The following is a 24,689-nucleotide window of genomic DNA, read 5'->3' as shown; positions in this document are numbered from 1 at the left end:
GTTCACTGAGTAAAGTGATTCTTTTGGTTTTGTTTTGTTTTGTCCACAGAGAACAGTGGATTTGTTTTGTTATTGTTCTGTTCACTGAGTAAAGTGATTCTTTTGGTTTTGTTTTGTTCACAGAGTGCAGTGGATTTGATTGGTTTTGTCCACAGAGTGCAGTAGTTTTGTTTTGTTTTGTCCACAGAGAACAGTGGATTTGTTTTGTTATTGTTCTGTTCACTGAGTAAAGTGATTCTTTTGGTTTTGTTTTGTTTTGTCCACAGAGAACAGTGGATTTGTTTTGTTATTGTTCTGTTCACTGAGTAAAGTGATTCTTTTGGTTTTGTTTTGTTCACAGAGTGCAGTGGATTTGATTGGTTTTGTCCACAGAGTGCAGTAGTTTTGTTTTGTTTTGTCCACAGAGAACAGTGGATTTGTTTTGTTATTGTTCTGTTCACTGAGTAAAGTGATTCTTTTGGTTTTGTTTTGTCCACAGAGTGCAGTGGATTTGTTTTGTTTTATTTTGTCCATAGAGTACAGTGATTTTGTTTTATTTTGTTTTGTTTTTGTTCTGTTTTGTTCACAGAGTAAATGTTTTGGTTTTGTTGTGTCCACAGAGTGAAGTGGATTTGTTTTGTTTTGTCCACAGAGTGCAGTAGTTTTGTTTTGTTTTGTCCACAGAGTGCAGTAGTTTTGTTTTGTTTTGTCCACAGAGAACAGTGGATTTGTTTTGTTATTGTTCTGTTCACTGAGTAAAGTGATTCTTTTGGTTTTGTTTTGTCCACAGAGTGCAGTGGATTTGTTATTGTTTTGTCCACAGAGTGCAGTGGATTTGTTTTGTTTTGTCCACAGAGTGCAGTGGATTTGTTTTGTTTTGTCCACAGAGTGCAGTGGATTTGTTTTGTTTTGTCCACAGAGTACAGTGATTTTGTTTTATTTTGTTTTTGTTCTGTAAATTTTGTTCACAGAGTAAATGTTTTGGTTTTGTTGTGTCCACAGAGTGAAGTGGATTTCTTTTGTTTTGTTTTGTCCACAGAGTGCAGTGGATTTGTTTGGTTTTGTTTAGCTTTGTATACGGAGTGCAAGTGGATTTGTTTTGTTATGTATTGTCCACAGAGTGCAGTGGATCTGTTTGGTTTTGTTTTGTCCACAGAGTGCAGTGGTTTTGTTTTGTTTTGTTTTGTTTTGTTCACAGAGTAAAGTGAATGTTTTGGTTTTGTTGTGTCCACAGAGTGCAGTGGATTTGTTTGGTTTGGTTTTGCTTTGTTTTGTTTTGTTTTGTTTTGTCCACAGAGTGCAGTGGATATGTTTGGTTTTGTTTAGCTTTGTACACAGGGTGCAAGTGGATTTGTTTTGTTTTGTATTGTCCACAGAGTGCAGTGGATTTGTTTGGTTTTGTTTTGTCCACAGGGTGCAGTGGTTGGTTTTGTTTTGTTCACACAGTGCAGTGGATTTGTTTGGTTTTGTCTTGTTTTGCCCATAGAGTACAGTGGTTTTGTTTTGTTTTGTTTTGTTTTGTTTTGTTTTGTTTTGTTTTGTTTTGTTTTGTTTTGTTTTGTTGTTTGGCCACATAGAGTACAGCAGAGCAAACCACTACAGTGTAAGTTACAGAATATACTGTCAACGCCGGTCCTGGAGGAACACTGTCATTACAATTTGACTAATGGAGCTAAATTCTCCAGAACAGTGGCTCTCCAGGACTGGAGTTGCCCCTCCCTGATCTGTTCACAGATTCATAGCATCTCTTCCAAAACACCATGTTCACAATCTGTTAATCAGTTGAACATCTTAATGTCTTGTGATGCATAAACTCTCAAGGTATCTTTTAGAGGGCAATTTCATGCTAAAAGAGTAAATCTATGCAATACGTCTGACTGTTTTGCAGAAAAACAAAGAGATTAAGAAATGTTAAGATGCTAAACTGAGTGTGTAATCAAAACAATGAATCTGATTAACTGGGTTACAGAGCACTTTGAATCTCATTAAGCTTATTGGTGTTGGGAAGAAGGCAAAAATAGAAGGATAAAGAAGAAAGAGCATAATGTGAAGCTGAGAACTAAAGAGAAAGAGTAGATTTAGTAAAACAAGAAGCAGAGAGTTAGATTTATATGAATTAATTATAGATTAAGCAGAAAATGATAAATAAAAAATGTAAACAAAAATGGGTGGAGCATTATATATTAAGAGCAGAAAGAGTGATGAAGAATACATAGAAAAATATATTTTACATTAATAAAGGCACCTGTTATAACTCATGTCCAATCATAACTGCATTATAAACATTTAAAACATTCCAGAATGCATTAAGTCTATAAGCCTGTCCAAAACCACAACAGTAGTCATTTGATATTCACAGTTGCCTCAATGAGCATCGCTGCAATTTAGCTGGTCAATATGCCTCCATTCTTCAATCAATATGACAAGACTCTTTAACCACAGGGAACATATATTGTATATGCGCCTGACACTAAAGCTAACATTTTGTTTATACAGCCAATTGGTGTTCTTCACAAGCAGTTTTCATCAATACATTTCAATATAGATTGAAGACATGTTTTGAGACATGCCTCAAGAACCCTGTAACCTTTCTTTCTCTCAGCATCAGCCAAATTGAATAGAAATAGTAATAACATCAGATAAAAATGTTAACATCTTTAAAAGTTAAAAGACTGATCAACAAAATGTTTACTCAGTTTTGTTTTGTGTTTGTTTATGTGAATATTTTTTATTCATATAAAAGATAAAAATGAGGGATGAGCAGACAAAATTGCATGAAGATTAGAAATACTGAATCCAATAATCACATAAGATTTAATAGGAAGATTGATATGCATACTAGTCATATTATATTGTGTCTTTTGCAAATTTGCAACTTTATGTCTCATATTTGAGATTACTTAATATTGCCGTGACATGAACACTGATAAGTGGAGTGATCCAGACAGTGAAACATAAACATAAATATCAACACTATATATATATATATATATATATATATATATATATATATACACCACTCGGCAAATCAAATTTGAGGACAATAACTAATTTGTGTATAATCAACTTTGTATCATGCTTTGTATCACACAATTGTAAATATTGTGTTTTATATGTAGTAATAGTTACAGTACATTTATTTAAAATTTTAAGAAATGCTTTTTTTTTGTCACAAGTATAGGCCTATCCTTTAAATGGGTCTTATTATTATGCCCTTTTAAGTATTGATGTACTAGAATATGTTTTCATGCTTGATTGTTCAAAAAATACATTATTTTTCACATATTTTACATTATTACAGCACCTCTCTCCCCAGTCTGTCTCGAACCTGTCGTTTTCAATGAAGCCCCTCCTTCCGAAATACGAAATGTGCTGTGATTGGTTAGCTGGCCCAGTGTTTTGTGATTGTCAGCACTTAAAGCATGTTTGGAAAATGTCCCATCCCTCCATAACTGCGAGTTCTTCTCTAGTGTAAATATTAAGGATGCCGTCAATTTATAACTAATTCGAGCCCGATTCAGACCCTGACAATGTTAACAAACAAGAGAATCATGCAGAATGGATTTCATGCACAGACTTTGCAAGCACAGATTTAACAGGACATTTCAGAGTGCTATGTTTTTTGTAATTTTCTTATACATTTTAGATACGATGTTATCCACCATTTAATCGTGATATTTGTCGGAAAACTAAGGTAATACAAACAGTAATCGATCACTAAACCATGGTTAATTTTCCTCAGGAGCAGTGAACCATCTTACAGAAGCGAGGGCTTACACAAGCTGTTCTCCATAAAATGTGCAGCGCATAGGTAAACGTTTGGGTTATAATGTTCAGGAACAGTGTTTAAAATAAGGTTTAGTTCTTGAAAAGGGGATTCTGTTAAATAAAATATCTCCCTTTGGAATGGACTTTGAGCTTTGTAACCTTGCAGATCGTTTTTATGCTCAAATAGCAACATTACACACTAACTAAAGTGGAAAAAGTTGAAAAGCATAATAGGAACCCTTTAATTAAATGGCACAGAGCTCAGCTCAATGAAACGGTAAGGCATCCCCCTCTAGTGGTGAGATCCGCGCTGTTTACAGGGCACCACAGAGCTCTTGAACGAGCGGAGCTGTCCATGGTCCTGAACCAAGGAGGACTGGTAAGACTGTCCGTGGTACTGAAGTATGTTTAAGAATGTTCCAACTGATAAAGTAAAGGCTTGGTTCTTTTATGGAACCAAATTCTGCACCAAATGAAACAAATATCATGTTCCTATTTCAGGTTCATATTTCAAGTCATTAGTCCATTTATTGCTGCCCAATTGCAGTGACTTTCCTATCAAACCCTCCCCTTTCTTTCTTTATTTCAGTGCTCAGTGACCCATTAGAGTCTTGGCTGAACTGACATTTAATGTTTTGAATCGCCCGTTTCTATGACCTATAGGTTTTAATGAAAAGGAGCCATCCGCTATTTGATTAATTGTTATAGCAAAGGACATCCAATAAAAATCCATGTTACAGCAGGCTGATTTACGTGTGTGACTACAAGACTTGACAGTTCGTTTGTGCTAGATGAACTTAAAAATTATAACCCGTAATAATTCCCACACTCTGTGTGTGTGTGCGCGCGCACGCGCGCGCTCTGGCAACCGAACCAAGCGAAGGCAAGTTAACTGTATAAGGTTTCGTTAGGTGGTAAAGGAGATCCAGCTGACCGCTTTATATCTGGTTTCCTGCTCTTTCCCTATCGCAGTCTATCTCGCGTTACTTCAGTTTCGTACCGTTGTGTTTTAGTTTTTAGTGTTGCAAACTTATCGTAAACATGTTGCTAATCGGTAGGCTATTTGCGTAAGGTTTTAAACTCCGTACGTTACAGCAGAGTTGGCTCGCGCAATAGCGAAGAGAGGTGGACGCCTCGCTGAGTCGTGTTACTTTGCGTCTTGATTTTAAATAGGAGGAATGGGGTTAGTGAAATGCCAACTCTCTGGAAACAGATAGTGTTCTCCTTCGCTTCTATACTCAACATCGGTTCTGTGGTACTTCTGGTCGTGGCACTGTCCACCGAGCGCTGGGTCACCGGAACCACATTGTGTCAGACAGGAGTAGATCTGGTGAACGCGTCTAGTCTAGAGCTCGAGCAGTTCACGGGACACATTTACTACGGCCTCTTTCAGGGCGGGAAAACACGGAGATGCGGGCTCGGAATCCGCCGCTCCAAAATATACAGTAAGAGGACTAACGTGTTGATTGATTAGATAAGACTCCCCTCTGATTAAACATTCAAGCTCTGTACACATATTATAATGAATCACATTTATTTAATGTAGCCTATAGCTTATTATTAGAACAGGTCTTTGAATTTTGTTTTAATCTCTAGTTGTTGTTTTGTTGATACTGTCTTTTTTTAATTAATAGGCCTACTTTTATTACAAATTATTTAAGTATTACATTTCTAAATTGATTTAAAAAGAATCTTGAAAACTTGTGTATGTGTAAAAATTTAAATATAATATAATGGAATAGAAAACAAAAACACTTTTTTATAAAAATGTATCACAGTTTCCATAAAAATATTAAGCCACACAACTGTTTTCAACATTGATAATAATAGGAAATCAGCATATAAGAATGATTTCTGAAGTATCATGTGAGACTGAAGTAGGCCTAATGGCTGCTAAAAATATATATATATATATATATATACATTTTAAAAATTACAATAAAATCATTTAAAATTGTAATAATATTTCACAATATTACAGATTTTACTGTAATTTTACATTACATATTACACTTTTATTTTTGATTGAATAAATGCAATCTTTGAACGATATATATATACAGATAGGTCTTTATAGATCTATACGCAGTAACTGTACAGATGCTTTTTCAAGTATAAGTCCAATTTTGTGAATCTGATTTCTCTCTCTCTTTCTCACAAATTCTGCAGTTTTCCCAAAACTCATCAAAACAATCAACAGTGGTCTTCACATGATCATTATCTTCTTCCTTTTCATGGCTATTGGCTTTGCAGTGCTCAGTTTAGCTTTCTGTATATATAATGCCAGAAAAGTTCCTTATCAATCTATCAAAGGACCTTTTGGCATCTACCTCTGGAATTTCATTGCAGGTAAGTCAACATAACACAAAATCTAAGATACAATGTTTTACACCTCATGGATAATAAACCCTAAATCAACAATATCAACCATAACAAATTGTGAATCACTACTTTTTTCAGTTTCTAATCATACACTTGTCAAATCTTTTCTTTCATCTCTTCTCTCAGCTCTGTTCAGTGCAATGGGCTTTGCGTGTTTCCTTGCAGCAATTCAGTGCCATCAGCTCACGAAACATGTGGCTAACTACCGTGAGAGCCTTTTTACCCTTGTGATCCTTGAGGAGAATCTTGGCTTCTCCTTCTGGTTGTGCGTTGCCAGCGCTGTAACACATGGAGCTAACATTCTTGTAGTAGCCTCCAGTAAAATACATCTGCCTAAAATACAGACTAAGAAACCCGAAGAACCCTCAGCCACTGGAGAAGACTTCCTCTACTAAAGAACAAGAATGAGCTGAAAGGTTTGACTGCAGGGTCAGAGAGGAGGCTGTGCAGATGAGCCAAACAGAATGCTCATGTGACCCGACATCTAACCTGAGGTGATTTATGGGGTGATATGAGCTGATTTCATGACTACGGACTATGGAGTTTCTCTAAAACTGTTTTATTTTGGTGCAAATAAGTAAAAAGAAAATCACTTTAAAATGCTGGGTTTTTTTTGAGGAGGCCAGCAAAATGTTGTTTGACTGACAGGTTATGGACGACTGCAGGGCTTCCAGACTGAAATGTGACATTTTGTATGTCTTTACCACCAAGCAAGTTAAATATTAATGTTATCTCACTTTTTATTTTAGAGCTATACTGAGAAAGATGTAATAATGCATTACCATACGAAGATATAACGAGTCAATAAACTTTTAAACATGCTATAAACACGTTTAAAATTTTCCCTTTTTGGCAGACAAGCTCTAAACATGCTAAACAACCATTATCACAATAGATATTTACAGTAACAAACAGCAGGGCCGTTTCTGGCCATTTTGATTTGATACTTTTTGTAAATTATTTAAATAAGCTGTCTCTTAATAAGCATTGAACTTATGTACACAAAATCTTTTTTTCTGTTCAAACAGAACAATACTAACGTGCAGTGGTTCCGCGTAGTTAGATAGCATTGCAATAGTTTTGCAAGTGCACTGTATCAAAATCTAAACTAATTGATTGTACATTTATTTTCCAGTTAACTTTCTTTATACATCTAGTGCAGTGGTTGAGTGGTCCTATAGATTACATCCAGCACTCCATGTCAGAATTATTTTAGTGTGCTTTTAAATAATGCTAATCTCTAAACACACAATGTATTAAATAAACAATAAATTGACAATGCTTATAATAAAATAAGAAATAATACAATTTCTTCAACAACATTGTTTTTCTCTTTCAGTGCCAAGTATTTTTTTCAATAAACTTAAGTGTGCTTTATTAAAACACATACATTTTACATTTTTGTTTCGTAATATTAACATTCGAAGTAAATAAAATTAAATGAAACAATAATATCACATGTTGATGCCTTCGTTTCTCAAATATGTAAACCTTGTCCTATAATTCTGTGGACAAAATAAAGTCTTTAATGACATTCTGTTTTTAAACTTATTTAGAGTTCAATTTACAGATATAATACAGCTTATATGATGGTGATTGGTGCATTTAATGAAGTGATTATTTAAAATATTTTATGTAAGATAGATGTTGGCATATTACTGACTTGAGATTTTATTTCCACATGTCAAATTATTTATTTTTTTGTATAGTGTATAGCCAACCCAACACTTGCACGCAGAGCACGAGAGAGAATTGCAGAAGTCCGGTGTAGTACCTGGCTTTACGTGCACACCCTGGGGTAAAAAGCCTGGTTTAGGCTACTGGGAGGCTTAGCATTAGAGACCCCCAGGTGACTTTGTGAAGCTGGAAGTAGGGCATTGCCTTTAAGGTTGGTTGGTGGGCAGCAGAGGGCGCCCTAGATCGTGAAACCAACCCTAACCATAACCCCACACTGTATAGTCTGTATAGGAAGAGTGGAACAGGTAGAAAAAGATGGGGGGAGAGGTAGAGATAGATTAAGTAAAGGGAAGGCCATAGGAAGAGTAGAATGGGGAAAATGAGTGGGAGAAGAGATGGGTTTATGGGAGGGCATAGTGGAAAGAATAAGAGGAGAAATTGTAATAATACATGAACAGAAAGGAAATGGAAAGGTACATTAACAGTTCTCTTTTGGGTCTTATATGTTCACGCCTCATTTCTTTACAGACAATGTTCATTTTTGTTAATTTTCCACTAAGTTATGCGATCTGAAGAGTGTTTAACGCTCTCTCCTGGCACTGCCATCACACCATAGCGGGGAAGAAATGTCATCAAAATGAATAAAAAAAATCAATTTAATGAGTTCCTGTTTTTTAGGCTATATTTATAACATAAGTCTATGATATATGAGTTATTACACAACCAAGAGTGCCATTTTCCCCTACATCTGCAGCGCAAATGAGGCATTGATTTAATACAATTCAATAAACAACAAATTACTAAACTTTCATAAACACATTCTGTTTGTTTTTGCTCCGTCAAGGAAAAAAGAACAAACAGCAGAACCGTTGCGTCTCCGTGCAAAACAAATAATCGTTTGTTGTTCTCCGTGTTTTATTCCTCAAATAATCTATTTGAGCGAATCACATGAGTAAATGATTCAGTTAGGGGTCCGTGTCATGCGAAACAAATATTAAAGCATAATCTTTTTTTACCCATGAACAAAATATACGAACCATCTTAATTAAAAAAATCGGTTTCTTAAACAACACGAAAAAAAAAGAAGAAAGAAATCAAACCGTTTCTCATTTCTCTTTATTTCTTTTTAAGTAGATAATCAAATTACCAAAACGTGCCGTTAGGCTATTCATAAATACACTAATTGCTTAGCTAATTAAATTAATGAAGGATTCAACTCACTCATTAAGGCTGCCACCTCCTTTTTTCATGTAAAAAAAAAACGTTTTTTTTTTATTTTTTTTTACTATAGTCCTCATTAACACAAATTTATAGACAAATAAAATGTATTTACTTTCACATATGGATATCACAGTGTGCAGTCTTTGACTCTGAATGAGACATTATAAGTAAAAATATACACATACAGTTGTTGCCAAAAACAACAATAAAGGAGAAACATGATGAGCATTAAGGTGATGGGTTGGTAGGATCCACATCAGAGAAAATATATTGATCTGTGTATTTCACTGTTATGCACTGCATTGAATGATTCACTTTCTGCTGCACTTTCTAGGTAAACAGTAATTCAAATTAGTTCAAATTGATTCACTACATAAAGTGAATCAATTTGAACTAATTTGAATTACACATGTTTTATGTTTTAATAGTCAGGAAGAGTCATGGATCTTTCAACTTTTAGTTTGCACATTTTTTTTATTTACACAGGTTAGGTGAGGTGGGATGATGATCTGCATTGAGGAGTTGTAGTTGCGAGTCCACAAGTGCATCAGTTTCAGATCGTTCATGTAGCGTTCAAGCAACAACTCTTTTTCTCTTTGCTCCTTTTCCTTGATTATTTTCTTCTCCTCCTTTTTATTGTCTTTCTCCTGTGCCCAAGTGAACAGAACAAGTGGCACTTTTCTTTGCACTTTTTCTGGACGTTCCCATTGTGCTGGGTCTCATTCTTGGGACCGTCAGGAGAGGCTACACAGAAAAGCTTCATCATGAGCTTATCGATCTCTGAGGCATCATCCGAATGGCCTTGTATGGCCTTGGAGTCTCCCATTTCACTGGGGTCACCTTCCTCTTCTTCAAATCCCTGGACCTCCACCACTTTGCTTCCCCACACTTGCTCCTGCACCTCGTTGTCCTTCTCCAACCAAGCAACCATCTTTCTCGGTTTCATTTCAGCCTTTCGGCGTTTGAGGGCGTTCTTGGGTAAGTCACTGGCCCGGATGGTCTTCCCTGTGTACTCCACACACTCGTTCTCCTCATCCTCTATGTCAACCAGCATGAGTTGTGGAGGTGACTTAAAGGAACACTCCACCGTTTTTTGAAATAGGGCTTATTCACTTTCTTTCCTACATTTAGATAGGTGGGCAAATGCATTTTTGTCTCAGTGCATGCATTGTTTTAGTTTGACAGGGTCGGCGCTAGCTTAGCTTAGCATAATGAATGGAATCCTTTGTTGCCAGCTAGCATGTCCTGAGTAAAAGTGATATAAAAAAAAAAACCCACCTAATTACTTCTTGTGGCCTGCGTATTCACAACGAGTACAAATAGCGATGCAGATTAACACTAGGTGATTTCCTATGCAGATATTGACTTGGGACTATATTAGGGGGAAGCACAGGCAAAGCACTGCTACTTGGGCGCAGAGATATCACGCCCAAGTAGCAGTGCTTCGCCTGTGCTTCCCCCTAATAAAGTCCTTAATATATAAGTCAATATCTGCCTAGGAAATCGCCTAGTGTTAATCTGCATCGCTATTTGTACTTGTTGTGAATACGCAGGCCACAAGAAGTAATTAGGTGTTTTTTTTTATTTTTATATATATATCACTTTTACTCAGGACATGCTAGCTGGCAACAAAGGATTCCATTCATTATGCTAAGCTAAGCTAGCGCCGACCCTGTCAAACTAAAACAATGCATGCACTGAGACAAAAATGCATTTGCCCACCTATCTAAATGTAGGAAAGAAAGTGAATAAGCCCTATTTCAAAAAACGGTGGAGTGTTCCTTTAAACTGGGAAGAAGTGAACGGATGAGGCTTCCGGCTGGGAACGCGTCGCAGAGCAACAACTTCATCAGGTGCAGGAGTGGGGCTCGAAGGAAGCCGTTAGGGATGACGCTCTTGTGATGAAGAGCGTCGGATGGAAAACAGTTCATCAGGTGCTGGAGTGGGGTGTGGAGGAACCGCCAATGGAACCATCTGGGACGAAGAGCTTCAGAGGGAAACAACTTCATCGGGACATGGAAGAATCTCCAACAATTTTGAAGGATCCACTCGAAGCGAAGAACACGGAAGGGATAACACATCCTCAGGTGCTGGAGTTGTTTTCTGAGGATGCACGGGTGCTTGTGTCACTGGCAGCTGGGGATTGAAGCGAGCGGATGGTAGAGCAAGGTGTCCGGAGACACTTGTAAGCATTGGTAGCTCTCCCTCTATTGGCTTTGAGAAGGAAGATCTAACTGTAGTATGCAGAGGTTTGACCTCCACAAGATGTGGCGTTGGCTCTGTGATCTTCCATTCCTTCCGTTTTCTCTCCGTCCTTTTCTTTTCTCCAGCTTCTCTAAGCTCACTTTCTCCCTCCATCAACTTTTCCAGACTGTGCATCTCTTTTTTTTCTGGTGCACACATCCTCTCTTCTTTATCTTTATCAGAGTGTTACTCTGTCTATTTTAGCCTCATCTTGATGACCCACCCTTACTGTTCTTCACCTCTCTTTCCTCCTCTCTCTCTCTCCAAGCTGGTTCTTCTCAGGTATCTTGTGGCATCTCTTCCTGCACTTCCCGTCATTGGCAGTGAAGTCGAAGGCCTCACACTCCTCTGGAAGTTTCTCTCCTGCTGCTAATTCTTGCGCTTCATGCAGTAGTTCTGATGTTCCAGCAAACAAATGTGGCAATTGCACTTACAGTTTAGAGAATGTAAAACTGTAAGAAAAAACATGATTTAAACATGAACAAAACTAATGAACATTAACCCCAAGATTAATTTATGTTCTGCACCATCAAACCTGAAATTTATCAAATCAGCTGACATAATTTATAAAATCTACCTGTACTTTTGATACTTTATTCCTTAAATTTTAATATCAATGACTTTAATGCTTTTACTTGAGTCAATATCCATTTGGGTATCCTTACTTTTTTCCTAAATATGATAATTGGATACTTTGCACAACACTATAATGAATTAAACATTTAGTTGGCGAACAGATGACCCTAACATTCAGCCGCAGAATGTTTTGATAATCTTAGGAATTTCTTTTTCCATTGATGATACCAGAACTGCAGAACTACACATCACAGCAGTCTGGGGACAGCAGTGCCAGGCCAGCGGCCTCAGTGTGGTGCTGACAATCACGTATCCCGCCCCAACCACTAACCCTACCCCTCACAACAACAATAATCTTTACCTTAAAAAATGCTCAACCCCACTCCAGCACTAAACCTACCCTTAATAATGCTATAAGCTCTACCCCAACTCCGGTCTGAGACTGCTGGCCTGGCGCTGCTGTCTTCAGACTGCTGTGGCGTATGGCTCTGCTGTTCTACAGTCGGTTATTATTGGCTTAAGTCAGCAAACCACGATAAGCCCTCCACCATACAGCAGTTTGTTGCCCATTTGTGAACTACATGTTTTGACCAACAGAGTGCATCATTGAAGCAGTCCTGACTTACATTATTGTGCCCTAAGGCGAGGTCAGCAACGCATGAGGGTCTCTGCACCTCTACCTATGTATTGTATACCTATTATTGCTATTAAATAAAACAAATGATCAAATTAAAATGAGATTTAATGATTGCATGGGCAATTTAAAAAATCATGTATTATTGGAAAAAAAGTTTTTATAAATTGTATAAATATCACTAACACTGATGAAAAAGTAAGTGTTATAAGGGAAGGCTATTAAATAGCAGTCCCAAACTAGTTTTTGTATTACAATATAGTTAGTAAGTTGGTATTAACCACCACTGTCATAAAAAAATTGAAAATACCAAAAAGTGAAAACAAACCAGTAAGTGACAGTGGTTTTGGCTTAAGTTTACCAGAAAGTACAGTTGGTAAATAATAAATACAGCATGTTCTTTGACGTTTGGATGCATTTCTGTGGGGAGAAGCAAATGGAAACCTCAGTATGTGTGTGTGGGCGAAACACAGGATATCCCACAGCACTCAGCCATTAGCATCACACCCACAAAAGCATGAAGAATCTAATAGAACTGGTCCCTGCGCACTTAGTCCCTTTGTGTCAGTTATTAACTTCTGCTCATTGGAAACTATTGAAGGGTGTGGATTCTGGAATGCACTGCTGCTTTAATGTAAATGTAATGAGTGATTATAATCAAGGTATTAATCAATATGTTTCCTTCTAAATATCAAATGAGTTGAATGACTTCTCTGGAGATTTTACTTTGTTATAGAAGTTACCAGTGTGATTACTAAAAGGTTCTTTTCATGTATTCTCTAATGTCTGTATTTGATATCTGAATGCCGTAACAGTGCTTGCTCATTTAGCCCGGCTTCCAGAAATTAAACATGGAAAGATGTTTTGTTTTGTTAAGAAATGTCTTCAACATGTGTCAATACAATCATCTGTTTTTCTAGGGTACTGGGACAGCAATGGTCAAGTCAAGTCAAATCACCTTATAGATCACCAATATAGATTGTTTCAAAACAGCTTTAGAGTGATAATAGGAAATGAAAGAAACAGAGATTGGTTTGGCTTTACAGCAGCTCTAAAATAAAGTTATTGTCCAGCTAAAGTTAGTTTCTATTGATTCACTTCCGTCGCAACGATCATTAGTTATTAACTTAGGGGCCGCTTACACGACACAGTTCTAACAGAAAACCCTTAATGCGATCTGGCTGCTCATTTGCACAAAACAGTGCCTGATGGCTCGAGAACGCAAACCATGAAATAGGTTTCAAGGATCCAAGGTACAAGCTTTGAAAAATGTATAATACAGAATTTTTTTGCGCTTCCGCGTAGCCACGTGAACCAGAATTATCCCGACAACGTTTTATCTGTACAGAGGTAAAGGGAAGGGAAGGAGGCCTTGACAGGGGTGAGACTAGTTGACAATTCAGGACTGCGCTGTCGTCGTGTCCAGCCGCAGGTCCTTCATCAGATCCAGATACGGCCTGGATCCGACGGACTGTGGTAAACCTCGGGATAAACAGAGAGACTGATATTAGCGTAGACGCCATCCTTCTTATGATGTAACAAGTACATCAGGATTTATGGGAAGTGTTCCCGGTTCCGGCTGACCTAATCTATGCAGCCTAACATTGAATTATAGAAGTCTATAATGTGTTATGTGTATGCTAGGTCAAAGAGATGTGTTTTTAGTCTAGAGTTTTACAGAAACTCCAGAGTTTTGGTGCTACATAGGAAAAGGATCTACCGCCAGCAGTCGATTTTGATATTCTAGGTATTATCAACTGGCCGGAATTTTGAGATCGCAATAGATGTGACGGACTATAATGCGTTAAGAGCTTGCTCAGGTACTGGGGAGCTAAACCATTTAGTGCTTTGTAAGTAATCAGCAATATTTTAAAATGCATACGATGTTTAATAGGGAGCCAATGCAGTGTTGACAGAACTGGACTAATATGGTCATACTTCCCGGTTCTGGTAGGAACTCTAGCTGCTGCGTTTTGGACCAGCTGTAGTTTGTTTATTAAGCATGCAGGGCAACCACCCATAAAAGCATTATAATAATCTAGCCTTGATGTCATGAATGCATGAACTAACTGTTCCGCATTTGTCATTGAGAGCATATGACGTAATTTAGATATATTTTTAAGATGGAAGAATGCGGTTTTACAGATCCTAGACACGTGACTTTCAAATGAAAGATTGGTATCAAAGAGTACACCCAGGTTCCTAACTGACGACGAAGACTTAACAGAGCAGCCATCAAGTGTTAGACAGTATTCTAGGCTATTACGTGAGGACGTTTTTTGTCCAATAATTAGAATTTCAGTTTTTTCTGAATTAAGTAGAAGGAAATTACTAGTCATCCCGTTTTTTATTTCAACTATGCATTCTGTTAATTTTGTGAATTGGTAAGTTTCGTCAGGGCGCGAAGAAATATAGAGCCGAGTATCATCAGCATAACAGTGAAAACTAATGCCATGCTTCCTAATGATATCTCCTAAGGGTAGCATGTACAGAGTGAACAGCAACGGTCCTAGTACTGAGCCTTGTGGTACGCCATACTGAACATTTGATCGATAAGACATCTCTTCATTTACTGCTACAAACTGATAACGGTCAGATAAGTATGATTTAAACCATGCTAATGCAATTCCACTAATGCCAACATAATTTTTGAGTCTATTTAAAAGAATGTTGTGGTCAATGGTATCAAATGCAGCACTAAGATCAAGTAACACTAATAGAGAGATACAACCACGATTGGATGATAAGAGCAAATCATTTGTGACTCTAATGAGAGCTGTCTCAGTAGTACGGTTTAAATCTGGACTAAAAATCCTCGCCTTTTCTAGTATTTTTGACAGAAAGGGTAGATTCAAGATCAGCCTGTAATTGACAAATTCTGTAGGATCAAGTTGCGTTTTTTTAAAAAGCGGTTTAATCATAGCCAGCTTAAAAGTTTTTGGTACGTATTCTAATGACAAAGATGAGTTAATGATATTAAGAAGAGGATCTGTGACCTCTGGAAGCATCTCTTTCAATAGCTTAGTCGGTATAGGGTCTAACATACATGTTGTCGATTTAGATGATTTAACGAATTTAGAAAATTATTCCTCTCCTATAGCAACGAATGAATAAAATTTTTCCTCAGGGAGACTACAATGCACTGCCTGATGCGATACTGTAGTAGACGGTTGCATAGTTATAATTTTCTCCCTGATATTATCAATCTTGTAAGTAAAGAAGTTCATAAAGTCATTACTGCTGTGCTGCTTGGAAACATCTGGGGTTGAAGCTTTATTTTTCGTTAATTTAGTCACTGTTTCAAATAAATACCTAGGGTTTTGTTTATTTTCTTCTAATAGGGCTGAAAAATAAGCAGATCTAGCAGCTTTTACGCTGCTACCTCTGTACGCAATCGTGCTCTCTTTCCATGAAATCTCTAGTTTTGTTTTCTTCCAGTTGCGCTCCATTTCTTTGTTAAAGCTTTACTATACTGCCTTATACTAAAGTGTCCTCTCCTTGAGAGAAAGAACGCATTATCTTGATGTTTTGAGACGACTCTCCTGTTTATAGTTAGAGCCTGGCCAAAATCCAACCTTGGAAAAGCTGTGTGTCAGTGTGTGTATTACCGTATTTTCCGCACTATAAGGCGCACTTAAAAGCCCTTATTTTTTTCAAAAAACGACAGTGCGCCTTATAATCCGGAGCGCCTTATATATGGATCTGGCGCCTTATGTTAACGTCTGTTAAACAACCGCTGACTTAAACCTTGTTTATACTTTCGCCTGACACCGGAGCGCGAGCCTCCGCTGACTGCGCGCGCAACTCCCCAAACAGACGAGGCATTTATACTTGACGCAACTGTTTTGTTTTAGACTGAACACCAGACCATATAACTGATTTAGACTCGCAAACTGGGTGCCGGTGTGATGAGATGTACTACTAATATCCGTCTGCTCGGGCAGATTCGGATCAAAGTCATGCATCTTCGGATTCAGAGGCGCGCGCGCTGTTAAGCCGAATCTGCCCGAGCAGACGGATATTTTTTTTTTTTATTAACTTCGCGCTCATGCGGACGCGTCGAGTATAAACAAGGTATCTTGGTTTACATTTGGACTTTGGATGTGATCTTAGGCTTGAAAAGGTTGGTGACCACTGCATAACGCAAACCCAGGCATACGTTTGACTGCAGTATCTTCTATTCTATGCGCCTTATAATCCGGTGCGCCCTATATATGAAAACAGTTCTAAAATAGGCCATTCATTGAAGGTGCGCCTTATAATCCGGTGCGCCTTATAGTGCGGAAAATACGGTAGTCTTTTTGGTTACAGGTTAAGGAACCACTGGCATTATTGGAGATTGACTGAGTTGTTGTTCGGGACAGGCTGGTGCCCAGCAACCCAAATCTGAGACCTGGAAGGTCACGACATGCCTAACTTCAGGGTCTGAGACTCTGAGTGTCAGCTGCATAATCGTTGGAGATATGCTTCAGTCTATCTATATATGTGAGGAAAATTAATATGTTTATCTATTTCTTAGCCAATGAGAATCATTTAACCTGAAGCAAGGACGTAGCTTAGACCTTGGTGAAGGGTATAACTGCTGTGATCTTTGTAACTGTAAGGGGGGCGGCCTACGAACTCCATGTGAGTCTTGAAGCTGACTTCTGCTGATGAAACTGCAAACTATCTTCAGTAAATCTTTTCTAGAATTTATTATAATTCTAACTCCAGGTCTTCATTCATCATATCTGGTTCTGGGTCTTTGACTGTAAAACCCCTTACAATAATGATCAATTTCCACATCCTTTCTTGAGAAAGACAGAGTAAATCTGTGTGAGTAAATTCCATTTGACATTATGAATATTAGATCAAAACTGTGGCTTATTTTATGAATCCCTATACATTTGTGAGCAGTGTTTCTCAAGTGGTCAAAAATACTCTAGAGATTTAGAGGAGAAATAAATCCTCATAACTACAGTATCTTTATGATTCTCTTGCAACCTGTTGCTTTTTTTAAGAAATGAATGATATCTATCATTCATGTTTTTACAGAAATTAAAAGGTATTTAGAATTTAGAAATTTACAGTATATTAAAGTCCATATCTACTCTTGACTTTGTACCTAACACTTGACTGAATAATGGCTAAAATGGCTAGTTTGGAAATCATTGGTGATTGGAAATTGTTTGAAGTGACAACTATTGTTTTGAAGTAAAATAATATCTGCACTACTGTTTTAATATACAACTGAGTTACAGATTATAATTAGGAAAAAAACACAAGAATGTAAGGTTTGCATGTTAATGTTTTCACATCTTATGTTTATGGAAAAAAATACATATTGTTAAAAACACAATATATATTGTTATGAATGTATGGCCATAATATGCATATTTTGGACTGTAAATGCTTTAGTTTCCTGAAGGAACCTTATTTTGTTTTAGTCCATTGTCTCAGAGTTCATTTGAAAATCCTTGGACTTTTTCCCGGCACAGTTTATTGGATGTGGCAAAATCAATACAGTGTATCTTGGAGCACTTCAGGGCATCCCATTGTCTTTCCCCGGATTCAGACTCCTTGGCAGAATAAAAAAAGATTCCACCTCACTGGTAATAGTGGGTAAGTCTCCAGTTCTGTCCACTCTGCCACTTCACTATTCCAATTCACTACAATATTTATAGATGTACAAGAATCATAGATAGATACATAGATGTAGTCTACAGCGCCACAAAATATAGTGAAGATGAAATACTGGAAAGACGTTTATCTGTGCTTTGGTGTTCTGAGCTACTATAATGCTGATATAACAGCACTACGGACAGGATGTAAACAACCATTTAGCTGAGCTTTTATCTAAAGTGACTTTTCACACTTTTTACAGGGAAAGTCAAACGGAGGTCTTGACAATTCAAAGGTGACAGTTCAACAGTTTATAATGTTTTGGTTACCAGATCCACTACCCCACACTACAAGACTGATAGACTCGAGTGTTGTGTTTTAGTCTCACACTGAATAATTAAGCTTCGAATTTTTTTACAATTATTACCTGATTTGCATACAGAAATAGGTGTGAATGATAATGAAGTAAAGATTTCATCAAATGTGCCCACCCTTCTTACTTTATTGAAAAACATAGTGACACTTATACAATTTACTATACCTCAATCTTTTATGCAAATATTAGTTCATAAACTTTTAGACAATCAACCTACCAAGGATAATGTCATGATTCCTGTCTTGTGTTCCCCTTATCTTGTGTGGACTTTTATGTTATTTTCTGTTTTGCGCATTAAAAGTTAATGGTTTTCTATTTCAATATATTTTAAAATGTAATTTATTCATGGTATTTCAATTTATTTAACCTTTTTCAACATTATAAATGTCTTTACTTTCATTTCTGATCACTTCAATATCAAATTTGCTGTGGGTTTCAGCACTTGTCTCATTACTTATCTCTTAAAGGGATAGTTCACCCAAAAATGAAAATTCTGTCATCATTTACTCACCCTCAAGTTGTTTCAAACCTGTAAGAATTTCTTTTTTCTGCTGTAACCAAACAGTTGATGGACCCCATTGACTTCCATAGTATTTTTTTTTTTCCTACTATGGAAGTCAATGGGGTCCATCAACTGTTTGGTTACAGACATTTTTCATCTTCTTTTGTGTTCAGCAGAAAAAAATAATTCTTACAGGTTTGAAACAACTTGAGGGTGAGTAAATGATGACAGAATTTTCATTTTTGGGTGAACTATCCCCTTTAAGGATAGTTCACCCAAAAATTAAAAATCTTTCATTGTTTACTCACCCTCTTATCATTCCAATCCCGTATGTGTCACGAGTCCACCATTCCTCCCTCACTACTGCACTCCTTCACTCACACTCTAAACTACAATTCCCAGCATTTCTCCTGCTCATTACCTGCATGCACTTACTCAGCCATCACCATATTTAAGCACACACCTCAGTCACACAGATGGTCTGGTCTTGTCACTCACCCATAAGAAGGACTAACATGACTGCCTGCCTGTTCACTATTCATCCATCATCTGTTCACCCAGCTCCCGCAGCAGTCCTCTGAATCCTCTCCAGCCCGATTACCTGTGGAAAAGATAGAAAGACTTTATATTCAGCTAAGTTACCAGTTTGGATTCTCAAGCATTGCCTTCAGTTCCTGTGTTGTGTTTTCCTGAAGTTCCTCATTAAAACTCTGTGTTGAATCCACTTATGTTGTCTGTTCTCTTCTATTTGTGACAGAAGACCAGACCATCAGAGAATGAATTCAACAAGCTCCGCTCTATTCAATAACCATGCAGCAGTGTATCCAGTTCACCCTGCTGACCTACTCCCATCTGATTCCCTGGTGGTCTTCTGGAATGGATTGGACAATCATGTTCTTCGACAAATACTTTCACGAGTCCACCATTCCTCCTTCGCTGCTGCATTCTCTCACTCACATTCTAAGCTACAATTCCCAGCATTCCTCCTGCTCATCACCTGCAGCATACAGGTAAAGCATACAGGTTTGGAACGACATGAGGGTGAGTTAATAATGACAGAATTTTCATTTTTGGGAGAACTTGGCCTTTCCCTTTAATCCATTACTACTCCATTACCTAAGGAACTGCACGTTCCCAAGTTATGCCCAGTCAAAGTTCCACAGGAAGTGACCGGTATCTCTAAGACCGGGCTCTTACTCTTGGCATAGGGGGCCCACTAGGTGACCCCTCCATGCCTAGAGTTATGCCTGGTCAAAGCTCTACAGGAAGTGGCGATATCTGGGAACCAGAAGGTCCCAGGGGCTCGGGACTGTGGGGAAAGTATATGATCTCTATCTCATTTGAATGAATGTGTGTAATTTGTAGGCCTATCTAAATATAGTTGTAAATTAAGGTAGTAAGTAAGGTAAGGTAAAAGGTTAGTAAGGTAAAAGCACACAAAGAAATGTTATCATTAAACACTTTCACTCGAAGTTGATCGAAGTTTGTAATTTTAATCTTAATTTTAATGTAATTTTTTTTGTAATCTTGTATTGTAAGGTGGGCTTGAATGATTCCACAGTGAGTAATGGTGAAAAAAGACAATGTTTTCCTTTAAAAATGTAAGATATGTTTACTGTAAGGCGGATGCCAGAAAGTCTGGACTGAGAAATGACTAGTCGGGAACCAAGCCAAGGGAGCTAGGAGCTAGGAGACCCGCCTAAGCCCAGAGTATGGAGCCCCAACTCGGCTTGGCTCCCGAGATACACCCGGTCAAACTTCCAGCTACAACTCCAGAGTCAAGCCAACTTCTGGACCCCCAGCCACTAACACCTACCCATCCCACCCAGGGCTCAAATCAAACATTAGTAAAATGATTTTTTTAAATACTTCCCCGTTCACTGAATAAATATATTGATGTTTTACATCTTAAAAATCTATATTTTTTCACATTTTGTGAATAAATCATGATGTGGGCTTATTTGAAACACATGCGGGCTTAAATGGTGCCAAAGTACCAATTAAGCCCATGCCAGACAAATATCTTAATTTTATATTCTAAAATTTACATCAACTAATTAATAAATTTTCAAATGAGAGATTAATCTTGCATTTTTTAAAAAAAAACCTCATAAAGTGAAATTTTCATGCAATGGGACCTTTAACAAATGATTTTTCTAACAAACCATGTCAATACCTATGAAAAAATCCTAGACTTAGATTTTGATGGGTTTAATAGTTACACTAACCCTATCTCTTTAATCCATTACTACTCCATTACCTAAGGAACTGCACATGGGAGAATTAAACAAATCTAACTCATGACCATCCTTTAGAACCGACTTTAACAGCGGCCACAAGTCAACCCTCAAAGACCAACTAAAAGCTACTCTGAAGACTAAAAGCATAGGTAATTTCCTTCTTTTGGGTAAATAGTCCTTGAGTGTATAGTTTCAGGTAGCTGAATTTTGTTAATTATTAATTAGTTAGCCTTCTGAAAACACAGATGGATATCAAGAAGGCCTATAAAGCTACCAAAAAGTCTTTATCAGATGCGATCAGAACACTTGTTTGTATGAACGTGTTTTGTGGCTATAAATTATGCATCTGTAGATCCGCTGGATATCAAATCTTAAGAGGTTGATGGGACCACAGTCAATATGTGGCCTATCCCTGTAGAGGTTATAATTATAATGGTTTCTAACTGCACCTCTTACGATGGAGATTTAAGAGGGAAATGTGTTTTCATAACTAATGATGTATTTTCCCCCAAGGCCACTTAAGTACAATCAGTCAGACATAGCTCATCTAAGCCAGAAGTGAGTTTGTTAGTGGTTGTGTGTGTGATCAGGTTATAAAACACTAAAAGCTTTCACATATAGGTTAAGAATAAAGGGAGAGCAAATTCAACAAATAACAGAGATGAAATGTAGAGGAAGGAAGATGTGTGCACTGTACCCAATATTTCAGGCTTGTACAGGTGGACTGCTGTAAAATATTTGTAATGACAGAGAAAAAGCAAAAAAAAAAAAAAAAATGTGAAACTGCTCATTTACAAGCAGGAATTCCAATGTATATATATATCAAATATTAATACAATTTACGTTTGCTAATTTATTTGTTTTTGAATCCATTGTGTAATCCAAAAACATATTTGATATTATTAGACATAACCTGACTGGTGTTATAATTAAAATATATAAATAATTTATATATTATCTATGATATATATAAATGTTATAATTTCAAAATATTTGTGGCAACACATACAGTACACAAACTATTGATGATGATTCCTGACACATCCCCCCCCCCCCCCCCCAAAAAAAAAGGCTTTAAAAAATCATATTTCCATCATGGATTCATTTCAAAACAGCTTTTGAGAACCAAAAATATATATAATGGCACAATTCATTGTTCAATTGAAAATGCACAGTAAGTATGGAGAGAGAGAGAGAGAGAGAGAGAGAGAGAGAGAGAGAGAGAGAGAGAGAGAGAGAGAGAGAGAGAGAGAGAGAGAGAGAGAGAGAGAGAGAGAGAGCGAGATAGAGAGTGGGGGCTGGGGGGGTGGAAGGAGGACAATAAACCCCACAAACCAGGTCCACCTCCAGAAAACATTTTATCCCTCACTCTGCTCTTGCTCTCTCACACACTTAAATTAATTTTCTCTCACTTTTTCTGCCTGAGATGTCATCTCTGCTGAGGGAGGAGATGGACAGAGTCTTGTTCCGACCGGAGGGACAGAAGCTGGTGGAGTTTATAGAAATAGAGGAGCGACATCAGGGACGGCATTTTCTCTGTGTTTCTAGTAAGAAAATTGACATTATTTTGTGCATAATTATTTGATGTGGCATGCGCTATTTTCCATCAGATAACGGTTGAGACACTGAGGAGGAAAAAAAAAAACAGTGGGGTCATCTGGAGATCAGATATTGTTTGTGAAGGAATAAGAATTGTAAAATATATTACTTTGTTTGATGAAGGGGTAGAATAAAAACTAGAACCAATGTGTGTTTAGTATCTAAGGATAAAGAAGCTCAGATCTCAGTGGTCTTGTGTCGGAAAGTTAAGCAATCACGTACCAAGAAGCTGCAGCACTGTGGGCTGGAGGACAGCTATGAGAGAACAGAGATCTGGGCCCTGGAAGACCTTCTGATTCTGGACGGTAGAGATCCAGATATAGTGAGTTGAGTTCAAACATTCATCCCCCTTTAATTTATGATTATACCTGCTACGTAACTGCTTGAAAAACATATTATATAGTTAAATATTAGCTAGACTTCAAAATAACTGCTTTGATGTGCTATATTATATTAGGAAGTGTTGTCTATTTCTTCCCATTGAAAGATGTTCAATTTGCATTTCTCTGCTGTGTTAGGATGATCCCTATTTCTTGATGCATTTCGACTCTGTGCGGTCCGTCAGAGCAGTGAGTTGTGCTGCGAAATACACGCTGGCCCGTTGTCTGCTGTCCCTGAGCAGGAAGCATCATCACACGGCACTAAAACTCAAGAACTTTGACTTGACGTACATTCAACCCACCCCAATGTATTCAGATCGAGGTGACTGTGTTGTCCTTGCGCAGATCTGCTTCTATGCCTTTAATCTGGTGTGTCTTTCCTTGTGTCCTGTGCCTCTGTAGAGAAAGCAGACAAAACTTTTAATGTTGACCAAAAAATAGATAAATTCAATGTAACCTGTAAACCTTTGGGAGTGCACAAAGACCATGACCAAGTGTTTTGAGCACTTAGCTATGCTTTGAGCACTTAGACCTACACTAACTGTAACATAACTCCACAGTGTGGGTGAAATCCAATTTGTGCTTGTGCAAATGCAAACACAAAAGGGTGTTTCTGATGAGCAATGTTGTGCCTTGAATTTAAATGTATTTATTAACTGTTATAAATGCTACATTTGACATATTTTTGCATGTTTAGCTGCTATATCAATCTATATTAAGCAAGCTATATTAATATGGTTTATCATTGTAAAAAGTGAAACTATGAGACAAACTTGTGGATATTACAGCATGCACTTTTAATAATCTTATGCGAGCTCATCTGGTGAAACGTCTGTTTGTCACATTTCTACTGGGCTGTGCTTTACGTTTTGTGAAATAAAATATTATGACATTGCAGTAGCATTGCGAAGCGTCCATAAAAATGATTTATGCCTCACTTTTAACAAATAAAACAATTGGAGAATTAGAAGAATATTTGAAACTGTGCACGATAGCTTTCATTCCCTGCATGCATAATGCTTGGTCTCCAGGACTCTCAAATATTGTGGGCCACTAAAACCTGACATTTTAAGGAGGGCATTTTTGAAAAATAAACCCTGAGTTACTTACACACTACACTGATACTGACTAAATTAATCGGTATTTTATTACGTGAAAATAAAAAGCGGGCTATAGAAAATATATAGTTTAGCGATCATTACACAAAAATATTGCAGAATGCAACTGCAGAATGCCTCGATTGACCAGTCAGGGTGTATCCCATAGAGTCGTGTATCAAAATATAATAACATCATGTAATAGTTGAAATGTGCACTGTACCACACGCTTTTTGAACGAAATGACGCTTAAACCGCCCTGCCGAGTGCCGACGTCATACACGCTTCAATGTTTTGGGTCCATCAATTGGGTGGCTAAACCATAGCCTGCATCAAAAGAATAAATGAATTCAATTTTAATAACAATGCCATGATTGTAATGACCATGCATTTTATCAAAATAAAATGAACGT

General features: G+C 37.4%; 2 protein-coding genes across 2 annotated transcripts; both read left to right on the top strand.

Moving 5' to 3' along the window:
• The first annotated feature begins 4,613 nt into the window (after positions 1 to 4,613).
• clrn2 (clarin 2) lies at positions 4,614 to 6,953 on the top strand. Its single transcript, XM_084397254.1, has 3 exons — positions 4,614 to 5,192; positions 5,917 to 6,096; positions 6,256 to 6,953. The coding sequence occupies exons 1-3, from the start codon at positions 4,940 to 4,942 to the stop codon at positions 6,522 to 6,524; spliced, it is 702 nt and encodes a 233-aa protein (XP_084253380.1). The 5' UTR covers positions 4,614 to 4,939; the 3' UTR covers positions 6,525 to 6,953.
• A 15,673-nt stretch (positions 6,954 to 22,626) lies between these two features.
• On the top strand, positions 22,627 to 24,387 carry exoc1l (exocyst complex component 1 like; the record flags this gene model as incomplete). Its single annotated transcript, XM_084397267.1, has 3 exons — positions 22,627 to 22,747; positions 22,958 to 23,121; positions 23,318 to 24,387. 3 exons carry the CDS (start codon positions 22,627 to 22,629, stop codon positions 23,579 to 23,581), a joined length of 549 nt encoding a protein of 182 aa, XP_084253393.1. The 3' UTR covers positions 23,582 to 24,387.
• Between the last annotated feature and the right edge of the window lie 302 nt (positions 24,388 to 24,689).

The sequence above is a fragment of the Rutilus rutilus genome (assembly GCF_951802725.1).
Source record: "Rutilus rutilus genome assembly, chromosome: 2".
Lineage (NCBI taxonomy): Eukaryota > Metazoa > Chordata > Actinopteri > Cypriniformes > Leuciscidae > Rutilus > Rutilus rutilus.
The sequence above is the reverse complement of the archived record's forward strand: the minus strand, read 5'-3'. Positions and strand labels throughout refer to the sequence as shown.

Excerpts from the sequence above, each read along its gene's own strand:
- clrn2 (XM_084397254.1), top strand. The coding sequence starts at position 4,940 with ATGCCAACTCTCTGGAAACAGATAGTGTTCTCCTTCGCTTCTATACTC. Across the intron at positions 5,193-5,916 it reads CCGCCGCTCCAAAATATACA|TTTTCCCAAAACTCATCAAA; the intron begins GTAAGAGGACTA and ends CAAATTCTGCAG. Across the intron at positions 6,097-6,255 it reads CCTCTGGAATTTCATTGCAG|CTCTGTTCAGTGCAATGGGC; the intron begins GTAAGTCAACAT and ends CTCTTCTCTCAG.